Below are 16,487 nucleotides of genomic sequence, written 5' to 3'. Positions count from 1 at the left end.
TAGGAATGGTTAGTTACTCCAGGGTGTTAGGAATGGTTAGTTACTCCAAGGTGTTAGGAATGGTTAGTTACTCCAAGGTGTTAGGAATGGTTAGTTATTCCAAGGTGTTAGGAATAAATGACGTGTGTCACATGTCAGCTGATCACACACAGTTAACCCTATTTCGTCGCAAATAGGCTTACAACAATACATATTTTCTTGATAGCCTTTCTGTTATTATCAAAGATTTAAGTTGTTTAGAAATATATGTAATATTTTAATTATTATTATTTACTTATCTTCAGACAATAAAACCATCAGATATCGCCACCGTAAAAAAATTGGGTAAACCTCCTCACTTAATCATGAGAATCATGGATTGCTGTTTGATTTTGTTTCGTAAAAAAATTGATTTTCTAGAACAAGATCCTGAACGTCTTTGCCCCAAGCCTTCATGGCAAGAAGCGCTGAAGGTAAACTACTAGCTCTAGGTTTAATAAACTTAATGGCAAGAAGCGCTGAAAGTAAACTACTAGCTCTAGGTTTAATAAACTTAATGGCAAGAAGCGCTGAAAGTAAACTACTAGCTCTAGGTTTAATAAACTTAATGGCAAGAAGCGCTGAAGGTAAACTACTAGCTCTAGGTTTAATAAACTTAATGGCAAGAAGCGCTGAAAGTAAACTACTAGCTCTAGGTCTAATAAACTTAATGGCAAGAAGCGCTGAAGGTAAACTACTAGCTCTAGGTTTAATAAACTTAATGGCAAGAAGCGCTGAAGGTAAACTACTAGCTCTAGGTTTAATAAACTTAATGGCAAGAAGCGCTGAAGGTAAACTACTAGCTCTAGGTTTAATAAACTTAATGGCAAGAAGCGCTGAAAGTAAACTACTAGCTCTAGGTTTAATAAACTTAATGGCAAGAAGCGCTGAAGGTAAACTACTAGCTCTAGGTTTAATAAACTTAATGGCAAGAAGCGCTGAAAGTAAACTACTAGCTCTAGGTTTAATAAACTTAATGGCAAGAAGCGCTGAAGGTAAACTACTAGCTCTAGGTTTAATAAACTTAATGGCAAGAAGCGCTGAAGGTAAACTACTAGCTCTAGGTTTAATAAACTTAATGGCAAGAAGCGCTGAAGGTAAACTACTAGCTCTAGGTTTAATAAACTTAATGGCAAGAAGCGCTGAAAGTAAACTACTAGCTCTAGGTTTAATAAACTTAATGGCAAGAAGCGCTGAAGGTAAACTACTAGCTCTAGGTTTAATAAACTTAATGGCAAGAAGCGCTGAAGGTAAACTACTAGCTCTAGTTTTAATAAACTTAATGGCAAGAAGCACTGAAAGTAAACTACTAGCTCTAGGTTTAATAAACTTAATGGCAAGAAGCGCTGAAGGTAAACTACTAGCTCTAGGTTTAATAAACTTAATGGCAAGAAGCGCCGAAGGTAAACTACTAGCTCTAGTTTTAATAAACTTAATGGCAAGAATCACAGAAGATAAACTACTAGCTCTAGGTTTATTGAACTTTATATGAACCATTTCAATTTTCTAGTAAGCTGTTGGATGCAATCAAAACATTGTCTATAGACTTTGATCGCAATCTACTTTTCATGATTGAATACAATTTCTATTACATATTATCATATATATATAGTAGTTTATTTATTTCGGACATTACATGAATTCGGACATTCGCTGTTTTTTGTGGTCATTAAATAATTATTTTAATATGTATTATAAAACTAGCGCGCTGTATAATGTGCTTGTCCATTTTCCAATGATTCTGACCCAATTTCCTTCCATTTAGCTATCTTTTTATGTAAGAAAAACGAATTTCAAATTAGTTAGTCAGGTTGTTGTTTTTTCCTATGTTACCCGGATGACTTTACCTCTTCCTAGAGTTAAGACTATATTTTTTTATTTTCTAAGTCTATACTAATGAGCCCGGTAATATTTATTCTGTTTTTGGAGCTAATTTATTTGATTCATAAGCCAAGTTTTCTAATTCCATACCAAAAAAAAATTAATACGGTGTCCGAATCAAATTACGATTTTCTTACCAAAATTTATTTCGGACAGCCAGTTTTGGACATCAATAAAAATGATCTTATATTATATTTGTTCGTTTGTTGTTATTATTTTTAAATAGAGAATAAATGGGCAAATGTTTGGAGTGAGCTTGGTACATTGAATGAAGTTAAATGCTTAGATCTAGACCTACTAGATAGATCTAGATTTATATAGAGAGAATATAGAGGATTCAGTTAGGCAAGAATGGCTATCGTAACCTGTAGGGGCCTACTATACTACAAAAGATCATCTGTATTAGAAATTTATTAAATTAATAAACAAAAAAAAAAAACACAAACATTCAACACATCTGATCATGCAAACCCCAAACATTCAACACACATAAAATAAACAAACATAAAATAAGTCTAAAGGTCGGTGCAGAAATCACTATTCCAGTGACCTAATTTTGGTAGAATAAGTGTGTTCATATTTTTATTTTTTTTGTGTTCGTATTTATGCATAGTCTGAAAACATCGTTATGATTTCATGTGATGGGCTATGCCTGGGGATCTTAAAATTTAGTTAATGTTAATATAGAATTAAAATCTGAGTTTATTGATGCCTAAATATAGAGACTGTCCGAAATAAATTATTGAGTCCGGAATCAAATAATGTGGGTCAAATGTGTCCGAATTAAATGAAAACACACGGCGTCTTTGACCTTAAATATAATAACAAATATAGGTTTGGGGAACAAATATAAGTAGTCATCCTTATTCTCCTTTAACTAAAGAAGATTTTGATACGTCATTTTCTTCTCTATGTCAAACCATTGTAAAATAATGTGCTGTCAAATTCAAACTTTCAAATTTGGGCCTATAGGTGTCCGAATAGCATAAACTACTCTATGTCATTTATATATATATATATTTATATATTATAACAAGCTTTATCATTATTATTATTATAACCAACTAAATCGAATGTAGACCTATTTTCACTACTTCAGTTTTCATATTAGTGAACTGGATACCACTTGTTAGACTTTATGTACTAAGTAATGTTAGACGTTATGTACTAAGTAATGTTAGACTTTATGTACTAAGTAATGTTAGACTTTATGTACTAAGTAATGTTAGACTTTTATGTACTAAGTAATGTTAGACTTTTATGTACTAAGTAATGTTAGACTTCACGTACTAAGTAATGTTAGACTTTATGTACTAAGTAATGTTAGACTTCACGTACTAAGTAATGTTAGACTTTTATGTGCTAAGTGATGTTAGACTTTTATGTGCTAAGTGATGTTAGACTTTTATGTACTAAGTAATGTTAGACTTTATGTACTAAGTAATGTTAGACTTTATGTACTAAGTAATGTTAGACTTTATGTACTAAGTAATGTTAGACTTTATGTACTAAGTAATGTTAGACTTTTATGTACTAAGTAATGTTAGACTTTTATGTGCTAAGTAATGTTAGACTTTATGTACTAAGTAATGTTAGACTTTATGTACTAAGTAATGTTAGACTTTATGTACTAAGTAATGTTAGACTTTATGTACTAAGTAATGTTAGACTTTATGTACTAAGTAATGTTAGACTTTATGTACTAAGTAATGTTAGACTTTATGTACTAAGTAATGTTAGACTTTTATGTACTAAGTAATGTAAGACTTTATGTACTAAGTAATGTTAGACTTTATGTACTAAGTAATGTTAGACTTTTATGTACTAAGTAATGTTAGACTTTTATGTGCTAAGTAATGTTAGACTTTATGTACTAAGTAATGTTAGACTTTTATGTACTAAGTAATGTTAGACTTTTATGTACTAAGTAATGTTAGACTTTATGTACTAAGTAATGTTAGACTTTATGTACTAAGTAATGTTAGATTTTATGTACTAAGTAATGTTAGACTTTATGTACTAAGTAATGTTAGACTTTTATGTACTAAGTAATGTTAGACTTTTATGTGCTAAGTAATGTTAGACTTTATGTACTAAGTAATGTTAGACTTTATGTACTAAGTAATGTTAGACTTTTATGTACTAAGTAATGTTAGACTTTTATGTACTAAGTAATGTTAGACTTTATGTACTAAGTAATGTTAGACTTTATGTACTAAGTAATGTTAGACTTTATGTACTAAGTAATGTTAGACTTTATGTACTAAGTAATGTTAGACTTTATGTACTAAGTAATGTTAGACTTTATGTACTAAGTAATGTTAGATTTTATGTACTAAGTGATTTTTTTTAAATAAGCTTTTAGATTTATTTTGTTTAAATTTTGTACTTGTTTAATTTGGTAATAACAAAAGCTCTATATATTTGTTATATTTGAAAGTTAATGGGTCAGATGAGCTTTTTGCAACAACTTATGGACTTCCCTAAAGATACAATTACAGGAGAAACAGTGGAATTAATGGAACCTTATATGAGAATGGAGGACTATACTTTTGAATCCGCACTTAAGGTTCAGTTCAAATCTTAGTGTCTTGCTTTTTTTCTCATCTCAATATTATTATAAATTTTTTTTAGAGACAATAAATAACTAACCTTTTTTTTTTGTTCAATTTAAATGTTAGTTTCATACATTCAGAGCTGATACAAAACTATACACAAAGGACATGGATTTATTTGTATTTCACAGGTATGTGGCCAGGTAGCCGGCCTGCTGTCTTGGACTAATGCCATGGCGTTTTTTTATGGGATAAACAAAGAAGTGCTTCCTTTGAAGGTAAAGTGTTTTAGTCTTGCTATAGACTTTAACAATTAGTTAAAATAAATGTAGTCTTAGGCCAAGTAATGTTAAATTACTTCAAGAAATCTTTTAAATGTTTATTTTTAGGCTAATTTAGTCAAGCAGGAAGCCAGATTGAAGTCTGCCTCTACTGAGTTGTCAGTTGCTCAGGCTGCATTAGACGAGAAACAGGCAGAACTCAATGTAGTGCAAGCGAAATATAATGGAGCAATGTCTAAGAAAAAGGTCATTAATTGTTTCTATCCCAAAATCTTCTAAATAATAATTTAATATACACTAAGTTTATTAGGATATATAAGAACATTGCAGACAAGCATTATAGAGATAGATAGATTGATTGATGACATGTAGACAGAAAGACAGACAGATTGACATAATTGTTATATACTTATACTTTACAGGCACTCATGGATGATGCAGAATCATGCCGTAAGAAAATGGATGCTGCTACTTCGTTGATTTCAGGTTTAGGTGGAGAACAAGTACGATGGACAGCACAAAGCTTAGAGTTTAGAGACCAAATAACTCGGTGAGAACCATGAACATTTTAAGACAAGTTTAGATTTTAGAGACCACACTGGAAAAACTTTTGTTTGACTGTTATTCTTTTTTAAGTTCGAAAGGAAATTAATTTACATTTTGCTTGGAAACTAGAAAATAGTTATCTTCGGGGTATTTCTGCATGTATTTAATAAATAATGTAATGATAAATTTCTGCACGCCATCTTCTAAGTCTAGACCTAACGGCAAATCATTAGAATAGTATTAAGTCTAGTAGATAAAAAAAAAATAATTTTTTACAATACATCTATTCAAGTCACTCTTTTATGGAGGTGGGCCGAAGCCAGAGAGACTATTGCATCGTATCCAGCTGGAGTGACCACCATCTACACAGACGGCTCTGTTCCGACGCTCCAGGGCACTGTGAAAGCTGGGTATAGGGCGGTAGTCTGACTCTCTGGCACCCCCGAAAGAGACGAGCTCATGGGACCCTGCCAGGGAAAAAGCAGCCTCGAGGCTGAACTGGAGACAATGTTCCAGGCACTGGGTGGAAGGAAAAGTACGTAGCGGGGCTGCGCCAGCCAACAACGTGGTCTTGTGTACAGACTCGATGAACGCTCTAGCGGCCTTAGAGGGGCTAGAAGAAGGTGTCAGAAGGGTATGGGATCGCCTCACGGTCGGGTAGCGTCTCCTACGATTCGGTGTGAACGTTACCTTACAATGGGTGCCGCCCATTGTGGAGTGGTCAGTCACGATCTGGCTGACCACCTCGCAAAAAACGCGATCCAGACGGCACTCGTGCACATAACGAAGTGTGCGATCCCTGGCTGACAAAAGATTGTTGACGTATGGTACGATGGCTGGGATTCTTCGGATAAGGACCGTGAGCTCCACATAGCAATGAGTAGACCAGGCAGAAAGAATGCGTGGTGACAACTTAATCGTGCGGAACAGGCCGTCCTAGCCCAGTTCCAAGTCGGTCACAGTCCAATTTGTGTTTACTTCGGAAGGTAGAGGGAAAATTACGACACACGGTGCCGCCACTGCATGGAATATGACGAGACAATAGAACACATTCTTTACGAATGCCGAGTTCTGCATGAAAGACGATCGGGACAAGGATTTGATAGAGAGAAAACTGGTGCATGTCCAACATTAGGGCTGTCCTTGTACGGGGACAAGGATTTGATAGAGAGAGAACTGGTGCATGTCCAACATTAGGGCTGTCCTTGTACGGGGACAAGGATTTGATAGAGAGAGAGAACTGGTGCATGTCCGACATTAGGGCTGTCCTTGTACGGGGACAAGGCGACCTTAAAACTCACTGCTTGCTTCCTTTCACGTGCTCTGAGGGAGTAATTTTCAACATGGTTCGCTACCAATGGGGTTTCTGATTCGGGTGGGCGGATGCTGATCTCAAAAGTGGCTTTAACAATTTTCCTAGAAATGAAACAGTTGATGTAGGCCTATATCGCTGAGAAAATAATTACGTGGGGAAAACTTTAGTTTCACTGATATAATTTTTCAAAGTAAAAAAAAAATATGTAAATTTGGCTAGAGACTAAATCTAGGTCTAGATTTTGAAAGGGCCACCAGGTTCTTTAGGTTCTTTATAGGACTATTGCGTTGGGGAATTTCCTAATGAAAGGCATCTTTGATTCAAGATTAGTAATTAATTAATGTTCAGGATAGTTCTGCGCATCGTCTTTTAAAGGCTTGATTTATCATTGGAATTATTCAATAATAATAATTAGAAAGACATTACATAGTAAGCCACAGTGTACCGATACTGAATATATTTAAAGTTGCTTCAAATTTATTGAAATAATTTCTTAGCTTGACGACTAATTTCTAATGTAAATCAAATATATCTCACATCTAGATCTAGAAGTAGGTACAGACTAAATGTAAATCTATGTTCTAAATCAGAAGCCTAGGTCTAGAGTCTAGTGTTAGATCTAGATGTCCATATGATTATAATTCAATACATTTTCTCTAAACTATTCATTGTACGCTGGCCGATTTTATGACCTACATTCACTAAGATGATTGGGTCCAAAACACGGGTTCGATACTTTGTGTATAAGAAACATAATTTGTTTAATTTTTGTGTGTGTATTTTATTACATTTTATTGCAAGCTAATAAGAGGTATTGTATAAAGAACTCTAGTGACCAAGTTGTTCCCACTGCACATAAAGCCAATATATGGACAAGAAACTGATTTCATTTTCATAAAGGTTGGTTTCGTTAAAACGTCTGGGCGAAATCGAATCCTTACTATCACTCTATTAATTGGACAACATCCAATGAGTTGATTGTGTAGTAGTCTCATCATAAAAGCTATAAACAAAAGTCACACAAAGTCTGTATCAGCTGTCCTGTTGGAAGGAGTCAAAGTCTATATCAGCTGTCCTGTTGGAAGGAGTCACACAAAGTGTGTATCAACTGTCCTGTTAGAAGGAGTCACACAAAGTGTGTATCAGCTGTTGTGCTATTATATGATATTACGTCATTGTTTGTTGTTTATGTTTTGTGCGAAAGCAAAGAATCGGACGGAAATAAAAGTTAGTTATATATGTCTACCTTGATCAAGACAGTCTCGTTATTATCATTATTAATTAGTAACGTCTACAGTAATTTATTATTAATCTGTGACTACAGAACAGCTGTCCTGTTGGAAGGAGTCACACAAAGTGTGTATCGGCTGTCCTGTTGGAAGGAGTCACACAAAGTCTATATCAGCTGTCCTGTTGGAAGGAGTCACACAAAGTGTGTATCAGCTGTCCTGTTTGAAGGAGTCACACAGTTCTGATGGTGTATAGAGAACGTTTGATTAAGAAAGAAAGCACATTGCTGGAAGCTTAGAAAGTACGAGTACACTTTGTAGCAAGATTTCTTTCTGTTTTTAGTCTGACAGGGGCTCATATGCACGGGATTTCTTTCTGTTTTTAGTCTGACAGGGACTCATATGCACAGGATTTCTTTCTGTTTTTAGTCTGACAGGGGCTCATATGCACGGGATTTCTTTCTGTTTTTAGTCTGACAGGGGCTCATATGCACGGGATTTCTTTCTGTTTTTAGACTGACAGGGGCTCATAAGCACGGGATTTCTTTCTGTTTTTAGTCTGACAGGGGCTCATATGCACGGGATTTCTTTCTGTTTTTAGTCTGACAGGGGATGTGCTCATATGCACGGGATTTCTTTCTTACGCTGGACCATTCAATCAAGATTTTAGAACAAAATTGATTCACAATTGGTCAGCAGAATTGGGCTTTAGAAAAATTCCGTTTACCAAAAATATGAACATTTTGGATTCTTTGGTGGATACCACAACTGTAAGTAAATCTACTTGAACATGTATAACTTACAAGTTGATATATTTTTAACTTACAAGTTGATATATTTTATAACTTTCAAATTGTTATATTTTATAACTTACGTTGTTGTATTTTATAACTTACAAGTTGATGTATTTTATAACTTACAAGTTGATATATTTTATAACTTTGAAATTGTTATATTTTATAACTTACGTTGTTGTATTTTATAACTTACAAGTTGTTGTATTTTATAACTTACAAGTTGATGTATTTTATAACTTACAGGATGACATTTCATAGATACAAGGAACTTCTTTATTTTTTTTTAAAGAAGTACAAAACAACTGTAGAGTATTATAAAAATATGTAAAAATAATTATTTGCATTAGTCTCTATGGTCATTCCAATATTGTGCTAAATAGTACATAATGTTTTATGAATTGTTTTAAATTGGTATATTTTATGAATACATAAACCTGGCAGAAACCGGGACGCTACTGATTCCAAACTAGATCTGCACGTGCTGTTCCTTTGGACTTGCGTGGTGAGGGTGGAACTGCTGTCGGGGGACATCGCTCAAACCAGAGATAATGCCCAGTCTTTCATTTTCATTTCTATGAGATGATCCATCACTGAAATATTTATTGCACCAAAACTTTTCGAGATACCAAAAACTATCCTGAAAATCAGATTGTTCAGTATTTAAGACCTAAACTTGACTACGCAAAACTTACAGCGTCGCGGAATCCACTAAAACTAGAGCAGGTTGAGCATGTAGAGACTCTCTAGACAGGGAAACTGAAACCAACTTTTAGACAAGCAAATTATAAAAAATACTTTAAAAAAACAACAATATTATAGAGTTTGTGTTTTCACCATACAAAGACATTGGACCTTTTAGCAAGAAAACTAAATTTAAGAGCGATATGGATATTCTTTTGGTATTAATTTTAATTTTAAAAAAAATGAAACAGCCACTATCGATAATGAGATTTCTGCTTTTAGTACAAATATATATTTGTTTATTAAAAATAAGTCAGCTTTTTAATATGTTTTCATATTTTTTAAAAATTTGATTGTGACAGGTGACATACAGAAAGACAAAGCTAATGTATGGCCCATACAACATGCGAGGGCCATAGAAAAGAAAAAAAAGATTATTTGAAACTTTTTTTTTGGAGGGGAGGTGTTTGGGGCAATTCAACATATCTTCCTGACACTGCACAAACTTCTACTCATTAAATTTTGGAAAAATATTTTTTTCCATGCTGCCTTTCAAAAAAAATTCCTTGTGTACACTGAAGGCATGCCACAGCACAAACTACTTTAGAATACATAAAACCTCAAGTCAACCCTTGACGTGAACACGAGATATTTAATGAACAGAAGTTAACTATCTTTTTACTCTAAACATTGTAGGTAAGTGAATGGAATATTGAAGGTTTGCCAGGTGATGAGCTGTCAGTTCAAAATGGAATCATTACCACAAAAGCATCTAGATTTCCACTATTGATAGATCCCCAAGGTCAAGGCAAGAGCTGGATTAAAAGTAGAGAGAAAAAAAGACATTTACAGGTAATTACCTTAGACACAACATTATGGCATCACTCCGTCCAAATATTGCTACAGCAGATTTTAGAAATCTTGGCTACGTTTTTGTTCAGTCTCGTTTCTCCTGAGCTAATTAAAGAAAATAATGACACACTGACAAAGTTTAATATTTATAAATGTCTTGTGGCACTGAAGTAGTTCCATTTTTAAATGGCATGTTTTCTATGATACAGAAATAGTACGAAAAACAAGAAAATATTTTAAAAAAAAACTTTAAAAAAAAATTCTCCCTCTATACAGCTTATAGAACGACTCTGTTTTCTTTACAAAAATGAAATTTATTTATTTAACCTTGACCCATTCGGCACACCCTTCTGGTAAAGTGAATGTTTCCATCTTCTAGAGTTTCTACTAATCCAATGCTAGGCCTCTAGGGATCCAGACTCAAAGATGATGTTCAAAATATAGCTGAACGTCCAATTAATTTATCAAACTCTGGCACCTACATGCAGAAATACACAAGGATTTAGTCTGTTCAAGATAAAGACTTGTTAATCTTCTAGCCAAATTTAAATTCATTTTTTTATACTTTGAAAAATTATAACGGTCAATTTAAAGTTTTCCCAGTGTGGCCAAATAGCTAGTACTTTTCCTAACAATAAACATCAACTGTCAAATTTCTTGGGAAAATGTTAGAGCTGTTTTTCGAAAGCTGCCTCCACACATCCAGTCTTTGAGCACATGACTTTGCAAGCTGAATAGAAGAATTATAAGTGTCTAACTTAAGATGGTCTCTGGGTTTTTATGTCTATGTGAATTTGTCCACTGCGTTTATAACCTGTCCATTTATAGTGATGCTTAGATCCGAGTAGGCTTTCCCAGGAGTAGGTAAATATAAGACTTCAGTCTTGTTTGTATTAATGGTAAGACCAAAGTCTGAGCATGCTCTTGAGAAGTCACTGACGATGCTCTGCAGATCATTTTCAGAGCAGGCATTTAGGACACAGTCGTCAGCAAAAAGCAAGTCTCTGATTACTGCTGAGTTTGTTTTTGATTTTGCTTTAAGCCGCCTCGGGTTGAATAGGCTACCATCAAATCTGTATGATATATTTATCCCGTTGTTTTCTCTATTTGAGAATCCATCTGTTAGCATAGCGGAGAACATAATACTGAATAGTGTAGGTGCTAGGCTGACGTGTAGATAGCATAAAAAAGCATGGTGGGTCTACATTAAAAGTAAGTCAACTTCTATGGTAGGTCTACTTCTATGGTAACTCAACTTCTATGGTAGATCTACTTAGTATGGTAGGTCAACGTCTATGGTAAGTCAGCTTCTATGGAAAGTCAACGTCTATGGTAGGTCAATTTCTATTTTAGGTCAACTTCTATGGAAAGTCAACGTCTAAGGTAGGTCAACTTCTATGTTAGGTCAACTTCTTTGGAAAGTCAACTTCTATGGAAAGTCAACTTCTATTTTAGGTCAACTTCTATGGAAAGTCAACGTCTATGGTAGGTCAACTTCTATGTTAGGTCAACTTCTTTGGAAAGTCAACTTCTATGGAAAGTCAACTTCTATGGTAGGTCAACTTCTATGTTAGGTCAACGTCTATGGTAGGTCAACTTCTATGATAGGTCAATGTCTATGGTAGGTGAACTTCTAAGTTGGGTCAACGTCTATGGTAAGTCAACTTCTATGTTAGGTCAACGTCTATGGTAGGTCAACGTCTTTGGTAGGTCAACGTCTATGGTAGGTGAACTTCTAAGTTGGGTCAACGTCTATGGTAAGTCAACTTCTATGGTAGGTCAACGTCTATGGTTGGTCAACGTCTATGGTAGGTCAACGTCTATGGTAGGTCAACGTCTATGGTTGGTCAACGTCTATGGTAGGTCAACGTCTATGGTAAGTCAACGTCAATGGTAAGTCAACGTCAATGGTAAGTCAACGTCTATGGTAGGTCAGCTTCTATGTTAGGTCAACTTCTATGGAAAGTCAACGTCTATGGTAGATCAACTTCTATGTTAGGTCAACTTCTATGGAAAGTCAACGTCTATGGTAGATGAACGTCTATGGTAAGTACTCTTCTATGTTAGGTCAACTTCTATGCACTAGCTGATCCAGAAGTTTGGAGTGGGCGAAGCCCCGACGACAAAAGCGTTTTCTTGCTTTTTTCACTGCCGAAACGTATTCTCCTGACATCTATAGCTTATTATTCATCAGTGGGATTCGGGATGAAGCCCAGAATCCAAAAGCGTTTTCTTGCATTCTTCATTGCAAAAAAAGTATTCTCCTGACAAGTACAGCTCATTATTCATCAGTGGAGTTCGGGGCGAAGCCCCAACGCCAAAAGCGTTTTCTTGCATTCTTCATTGCAGAAACGCATTCTCCTGACATCTATAGCTTATTATTCATCAATGGAGTTCGATGCAAAGCCAAAATCGTTTTCTTGCATACTTCACAGAAGAAACCCATTCTCCTGACCTTAAGCTTATTATTCATACGATTATTAAAGGACCTTCTGAATTATATTGTGCTTGAAAAATATTCTAATATGAATTTATAGGCCCTTAATACATTGCAAATAAAACCGATTGGTTCCTTGAAAAGATAAGATACCCCACATATTTAGATTTTGGCTTTGAGGATCGCCGCCGAAAAAAAAATTCTTCGACAAATAATATTCAATAAAATTAAAGTATAAAGTTATAGTCCCAAATTTATTTAACTAGAAAAATAACAGATTGAGTAAAGGTTGGACAAAGGCGACTAGAAAATAATTATTTGGGTTTAGTACTCATCTCAATCATTACTCTTATACTGGAAAATTTTGTTTGAATTCTAACTTTTCCAATGCAAAGTCTTTCTTAAAATAATTATGATAAAAAATTAATGTGAAATTACATAAACTGTGTCTGGAAATGGGAGGGGCCGTAGAGCGAAAACGATTAATCCTCGCTCCTTTAATAATTTCTGCTAAAGATTGCATTTGGCATTAAAGTATTGGGGTGGGGTGACTCTATATAAGAATTTAATTTATAGTATATATAAATTATATTAGTGACAGATTTTAAAAAATTTTGTAATTTCTTAACTATAATACAAAAAGAAAAAGTATTGGTTTGTCCGATGAGGGGAAATGCGATTGCATGTATCGCCCCTCCCACCTGGTACAACCCTTTTTCATTTAAATTTACTAATGATAAAATTTGAGATTAGAGTGTGGTAAGACATAATAAACAATGGGTTCACATATCATTACGTAGTTTATATTATATAGATATTCAACTAATTTTGTTCACAAACTATGATTTCTCCATCAAAGTAGGACCGCCCCCCCCCACTCAAAATTCTTAGGTGGGAAGGGCAGTAGAGATATTCGCCCCCCCCCCCCCCTCCCCAATCGGCAAACAGGGAACATAATATAAAGATCGGTTAAAATATCAATAACAAGTTTTAATCATATAGATATTTAATTGATTCTGTTAGCAAGCTGTGATTTCTACAAAATAAATTGGACCGCCCCCCCCACTCGAAAGTGGGGGGGGGGGCGGGATTGATACCATCGCCCCCTCCCGACCCCACCAAATCGGCCAACGTACTAGAGTGTTGCGAAATAATAAAAAAAATAGGTTGAAATATAAATAATTAGTATATATTATTAACATAAGTCGGCCGAGTGGGGGGGGGGCGATCGCTCCTACCGCCCCCCCTGGATCCGCCAGTGCTTCTATGTTAGGTCAACTTCTATGGAAAGTCTACGTCTATGGTAAGTCAACTTCTATGGAAAGTCAACGTCTATGGTGGGTCAACTTCTATGTTAGGTCAACTTCTATGGAAAGTCAACATCTATGGTAGGTCAACTTCTATGTTAGGTCAATTTCTATGGTAAGTCAACGTCAATGGTAAGTCAACGTCTATGGTAGGTCAACTTCTATGTTCGGTCAACTGCTATGTAAAGTCAACGTCTATAGTAGGTCAACATCTATGGTAAGTCAACTTCTATGGAAAGTCAACATCTATGGTAAGTCAACGTCTATGGTAAGTAAGTCAACGTCTATGGTAGATCTACTTCTAGGTAACAGAGTGTACAATATAACATAGGCAAATATTTATCTAATACATAGTTTATTTTGTGATTTTTTTCTGTCCAGGTTTCTTCATTAAATCATAAATATTTCCGGCAACATCTTGAAGATGCTCTTTCCTTGGGGAGACCAATGCTAATTGAAGATGTGGAAGAAGATTTGGATCCGTCCCTTGATAATGTCCTTGAGAAAAATTTTATTAAATCTGGATCGATGTACAAAGTAAGTTTACAAAGTTTCTATTTAGTAATGAAACAATCTTGAAACAATCATGAAACAATCTTGGAACAATCATGAAACAATCTGTTTTCTCTATTTATTACTAGTCTAATGCTATTTCCAAAATAAATGTGTACAGGTCAAAGTTGGTGATAAGGAATGTGATGTCATGAACACCTTCTATCTGTACATCACTACCAAACTGGCTAATCCAGTCTACACACCAGAGGTTGGTTCATTATAGAGTTACTTTAAACTGCAACGAGTAAAGCTTGAACTATTTCATGCTTAGTAAAATTGAAATTACGTTTAGTAGATAACAATTAAAATATAAAATACTTCTTAAAGACTATCCCCTCTTATATAGCTGACCAACCTTTGTAAGATAAAAAAATGGAACATTATACAGAGTCCCTATTTCCCCCTCCCCCCCCCCCCCCAACTACTATTCACCTCCACAGCTTGTCATGTAGTCTACTATTCACCTCCACAGCTTATCATGTAGTCAACTATTCACCTCCACAACTTATCATGTAGTCTATTATTCACCTCCACAACTTGTCATGTAGTCTACTATTCACCTCCACAGCTTGTCATGTAGTCTACTATTCACCTCCACAACTTATCATGTAGTCTACTATTCACCTCCACAGCTCGTCATGTAGTCTATTATTCACCTCCACAACTTATCATGTAGTCTACTATTCACCTCCACAACTTATCATGTAGTCTACTATTCACCTCCACAGCTTGTCATGTAGTCTACTATTCACCTCCACAACTTATCATGTAGTCTACTATTCACCTCCACAACTTGTCATGTAGTCTACTATTCACCTCCACAGCTTATCATGTAGTCTACTATTCACCTCCACAACTTATCATGTAGTCTACTATTCACCTCCACAGCTCGTCATGTAGTCTATTATTCACCTCCACAACTTATCATGTAGTCTACTATTCACCTCCACAGCTTGTCATGTAGTCTACTATTCACTCCACAACTTATCATGTAGTCTACTATTCACCTCCACAACTTATCATGTAGTCTATTATTCATCTTTACAGATTGTCATTCAAACTCGAGACTCGTGACTATTCACATTACTTTAATTCTCAGTCCATGCCATCTCTAAGTACATTTTTATTTCTGTACATAGATCAGTGCTAGGACATCAATTATTGATTTTACTGTAACACAGAAAGGACTTGAAGATCAACTTTTAGGACGTGTCATTTTAACTGAGAAAGCTGTAAGTAGATTGTTTTGAAACGCTTCCAAGAACACTTCATTGAAATTTAGTAGAACAGTTCTTGCTATTACATTTTTAGTGCTTGCTATTACATTTTGAGTGCTTGCTATTACATTTTGAAACACTTTTATATTTCCGACTTAGCTGAAACATTTTATATCAGTTTTAATGTATAGTAAAAATGTAAAACAAATACATCGGCCTTTATGTATTTTCTTTATCGTTGTTGATTGAACTTGTTAATGTTTAATTTGTCAAGGTCAAAGTCAGTAGTCGAAGAAATGACAAAGAAATGCTAAATGTAGACTTGCTTCCTAATAAAGTGATTACTTAGTAAACACTTCGTCAATTTAGCACGACACATCTGATAGCACGACACAACGGATTCCATTTCTTTATCTGAAAGATTCTGTCACAATTAACTTTGAATACTTTTCTTAGCTAAAGCAATGTCTATGTGTGAAACTGAACTATTGTGCAGTTAACTCTTAGATTTATGTTTCTCTTAGGAACTGGAGGAAGAACGCTCTAAACTAGTTCTTGATGTGACTTCCAATAAAAGAAGAATCAAAGAATTGGAAGAAAACCTTTTGTACAAGCTAACTAGTATACAGGTAAAATAAATGTAAATGTGATACAACTTTGAATTAGAAAATGAAATTTGGAGACAAAAATAAAAAATAACATTCTGATCAAGGCACTAACCTCTGACTCTACCTAGCAGCAAGACTAGGAAGGAATAGCAGTGTACGCGACCATCCAATGACAGCATCAAATGCACTTATTTGAATTCTAGAACCA

General features: G+C 34.8%; 1 protein-coding gene across 6 annotated transcripts in view; it reads left to right on the top strand.

Moving 5' to 3' along the window:
- Window positions 1-16,487, top strand: part of LOC106055954 (dynein axonemal heavy chain 8-like) — a 287,161-nt gene that overhangs the window by 243,972 nt on the left and 26,702 nt on the right. For all 6 annotated transcript variants that reach the window (XR_008773876.1, XM_056005343.1, XM_056005342.1 and 3 more), the window contains 11 exons: window positions 285-452; window positions 4,340-4,468; window positions 4,646-4,732; window positions 4,844-4,981; window positions 5,158-5,285; window positions 8,427-8,595; window positions 10,000-10,155; window positions 14,281-14,436; window positions 14,573-14,662; window positions 15,594-15,686; window positions 16,196-16,300. Coding sequence is in view for 5 of the 6 variants with exons in the window: in XM_056005343.1 (XP_055861318.1) it covers window positions 285-452; window positions 4,340-4,468; window positions 4,646-4,732; window positions 4,844-4,981; window positions 5,158-5,285; window positions 8,427-8,595; window positions 10,000-10,155; window positions 14,281-14,436; window positions 14,573-14,662; window positions 15,594-15,686; window positions 16,196-16,300 (1,419 nt within the window). In the remaining variant the exon portion in view is untranslated. The remainder of the gene's footprint in view (window positions 1-284; window positions 453-4,339; window positions 4,469-4,645; window positions 4,733-4,843; window positions 4,982-5,157; window positions 5,286-8,426; window positions 8,596-9,999; window positions 10,156-14,280; window positions 14,437-14,572; window positions 14,663-15,593; window positions 15,687-16,195; window positions 16,301-16,487) is intronic.

This window comes from Biomphalaria glabrata, chromosome 12 (assembly GCF_947242115.1).
Source record: "Biomphalaria glabrata chromosome 12, xgBioGlab47.1, whole genome shotgun sequence".
Lineage (NCBI taxonomy): Eukaryota > Metazoa > Mollusca > Gastropoda > Planorbidae > Biomphalaria > Biomphalaria glabrata.
Note: the sequence above shows the minus strand (reverse complement) of the source record. Positions and strands in the feature narration are given on the sequence as shown.